Source organism: Mastomys coucha, unplaced genomic scaffold, assembly GCF_008632895.1.
Source record: "Mastomys coucha isolate ucsf_1 unplaced genomic scaffold, UCSF_Mcou_1 pScaffold22, whole genome shotgun sequence".
Taxonomy (NCBI): domain Eukaryota; kingdom Metazoa; phylum Chordata; class Mammalia; order Rodentia; family Muridae; genus Mastomys; species Mastomys coucha.
This window is the reverse complement of record NW_022196905.1, coordinates 42,083,826-42,087,283: the sequence shown is the minus strand read 5'-3', so window position 1 is coordinate 42,087,283 and position 3,458 is coordinate 42,083,826. Positions and strand designations below refer to the sequence as shown.

The 3,458-nt window shown below is 32.6% G+C and overlaps 1 protein-coding gene across 7 annotated transcripts in view; it reads right to left on the bottom strand.

Moving 5' to 3' along the window:
* The window catches only part of Slit2 (slit guidance ligand 2), a 331,000-nt gene that overhangs the window by 62,087 nt on the left and 265,455 nt on the right, over positions 1 to 3,458 (bottom strand). For all 7 annotated transcript variants that reach the window (XM_031342214.1, XM_031342213.1, XM_031342216.1 and 4 more), the window contains 2 exons: positions 2,523 to 2,591; positions 486 to 557 (listed from right to left, as the gene is read on the bottom strand). In XM_031342214.1, the coding sequence (XP_031198074.1) occupies positions 486 to 557; positions 2,523 to 2,591 (141 nt within the window). The remainder of the gene's footprint in view (positions 1 to 485; positions 558 to 2,522; positions 2,592 to 3,458) is intronic.

The following is a 3,458-nucleotide window of genomic DNA, read 5'->3' as shown; positions in this document are numbered from 1 at the left end:
TCTCTCTCTCTCTCTCTCTCTCTCTCTCTCTCTCTCTCTCTCTTCCCTCTCTTCCAGCTGCCTGTTGATCCAGATGTAGAACTTTGCTTCTCTATCACAGTATCTGCCTGTGTATCTCCATGCTCTCTGCCATGATAAAAATGGACCAAACTTCTGAAACTCTAAGCAATCGCCAACTAAATGCTTCCCTTTGTAAAGGCTTACTGACATCGTGGTATCTCTTCACAGTAATAGAACACTGACCACACACCCTGAAAGCTTACTCTAAGGATTTCTAAAAACTGTATCATGATCTTGAAAAAAATATTGTGTGTCTTTTGTGTGTCTTAAGTTAAACCTAACATTTTGAGTAACTTATCTTTGTTGCTTTTATTTCTCTAGATGGTATTAATACTCCATAAGATGACAGACTCACTGTTTACTAGAAGCCATTTAATAAACCCTTCTTGCCCCAGGGATAAGTGAATATTCAGTACTACACTTACAAGGTGAGAAGCTGGGTCATGTTGCTGAAGCTTTGATTGGAAAGGGTGCTTATTCGGTTGTTACTTAAGTCTCTAAAAGAGAAAAGTGGAGACATTGAGCTTACAATTAACCAGAATAATAGAACATACAATATTAGGGTTTGGAATAAACCATCAATCCTTATGGTTCCATTAGCTTTCCATTCCTTAACCTCCTTTGACATATATAACCACTAATACCCAAATTCAAATTTGCTAATTGGAACAATCCTTGAATTAATTACATTCAAATTGTCATCATAAGAGTAACTGTAATTTGGCCTGTGGCAAAGCCACTGACACTCAGAAAATCCTCAGTAAATATTTATTTTAACAAATAAATACAGATGTTGAATGTTGCTAATTGGCTATTTCAGAATGCATTTTGTATTTTTAACTATAAAATATATTATGTGAATATTAGCATTTTATCATTACATGTAGATTCTCATGTATTCATATATATATAAATATTCCTTAACAGATATATATGTATACATGTACACATTATAACTAGCCACTTTTTTCTGGAGCAAGATATAACATATGAATAAAGGGGAGATCAGTAAGAATAAGGGTCAACTATTCTTGTATTTAAATTCCAAAATATGAGTAAAGTAGACACTGATAATTGTGAAAATGAGAGCAAAATTATAGGAGTCTTATGATCCATATTTTAGATGTTGAAATTCTATGTCTAAATTTTAAAAAGTTGTACATATTGATAAAAATATATTTATATAATGGGTCAGTAGTAATAAACATTTCTAGAACCACAAATCTAATTTTGCTATAAGTAATTACATGTTCTCCCATAAATGCCCCAAAGCTGTTAAAATTACCTTCTGAAAAATCACAGCTAGTTTATAGCTCATTTAAACAGATCTGTTCTTGCTATAAATAGAACAAGGTATGCTCAAAGTAGTTTTCTCCTTAGGTAGGTCATTCGTCACCTACATCATTCCTCATCAAACTGGTCCTATGATAATTTCTATTTGGATTTCCCATAGTTCATGGAAAACGGAGACAGTGCCTTCACTTGCCTCAGTGCATCTAGATAAAATTTACATAGATTATGTACTAATTCCTCCTTTTGAACTTCTTGGAACTCATTAATTAGGAGTAAAGCCTGTTCTTGGAGATTCAACAACTTGCCTATGAAACTAGAAAATAAATAAGCTAAAGCAAGTAATAATGTATAGCTATTAAAATCTTTTATTATATACTTTTGTTCTTCCTCTATGTACTCTGAAGTGTTCTCAGTCACCATCAAGGCTACTCGCACGTGGGAAATTGTATGTAACAGGATTAGGTGTGTTTTTACAAGGATGTATGAAACTTGATGAATTTGTTTATAGATTTAAATGTCTCAGTGTTTTTATGTCTTACATTCAAATTGTCATCAGAAAATCATTTCATTCACTGAAAAGGAAATGGGTTATTTTCTGAAGATAGAAATCTAATCTGAACAAAAAAATTAGTATTTTGAAATGTATACTCAGAATGTCAAGATCATTGTCTAGCTTTATTAGACAGGGTTCAAATTCAGGTGCTTGCATATAATGAACTTTAGTATTTATAGACCTTAAATTACTTTAAAATGTCTTACATAAGGAAGTCAAGCAAAAAAAAATATATGTTCAGCAAAGTAATGACCACATTTTGTTTGCCATATAAAATATTTCCTCACTATCTTTATGATTTCTAACAAGTAGCCTCTTTTTATATCAATAAAGCATCCAGTTTTACTATTTGCATACTTTTTTTTTTTAAATACTACTTAGCTCTTATTCTACCTTTGCTCCATTGGCGAGTGGAGCTTTTCCTAAGACTTGGCATCACCTGATTGATATTCAATAGAGATGTAGCTAGTGATCCTGAACCACCAGCGATCTAGCAGAGAAGCAGGTCGCTATAAGTGATTTATGTTACGTGAAAGGCTCTCTAAATCTTCTGCGTCTTGCCATTCCCATTTTAATGAAGTAAAATAACATAATGATATGAAAATATTCTACTCACATAAGTGTTAAATGTTTGTAGTTAGAGAGTTCCTTCGGGACCAGTGTAAACTGGTTCCCATCTAGATACCTAGAAACAAGGACAGAACAAGGTCATCTTACAAAGTAACTGGGAAATCACAAAACAAATGGCCAATATTTACTTTGAACAGAGATGAAGAACCACTTGGCAGTTTTCTCCTTGAGATCATGTTTCAAGCTGCGATCATTATTCAAGACAAGTAAAGGGCAAATTACATAGTAGTTCAATTTAGTAGAACTCTCTGTGGCTCACTTAGGCTAATGCATGAAGCTAAGTACAGAATGGTGTACTTAGCTTCAATTTTTTGTGGTTTAGCCAAAACGCAAGCCAAGTATCTAGCTATTTTTCTATCATCAAGAAGGTCTATCCAATGACTTATATATTTAAGTGGCCACCAGTTTCCTTGTATTTATATAGAGACAACACCATGAAATTGAAGAATTATTAACCAGGCCTAGTTATTATGTTTAAGTATTCTTTTCATTGCATATTATATCTATCTCAACACATTTGCTAAATAACAATGAACAGTTTTTAAGAAGATTATTTGAGTGCAATTAGATATAACTTTAGGTGGTAGATTTAGTGTCATAGGGGCCTCAAGAGCTTTCCTAGAATAACAAAAATTTTCAAGTATACAAAAATTAGCATGTGAATGCAAAAGAAAATTTCAAATAAAGGTATAATTTTGTCTATCTTATTAGGGTCAGAACATAGACAACTTACAAAAAATATAGTCACTCACAGGATATAAAAAGAAATAAATGCTAGCAGTTAGCATGAAAAAAAAGAAAAAAAACCTTTTTTTTTCACAGCTTTCTTTTCCTACATAATGCATAATATAAAAGTCTCCAGCACTTGGCTTATCAGTCCAGAGCAGCTGATGCCAACTATGAGCCACTGAGGATTTTTTTT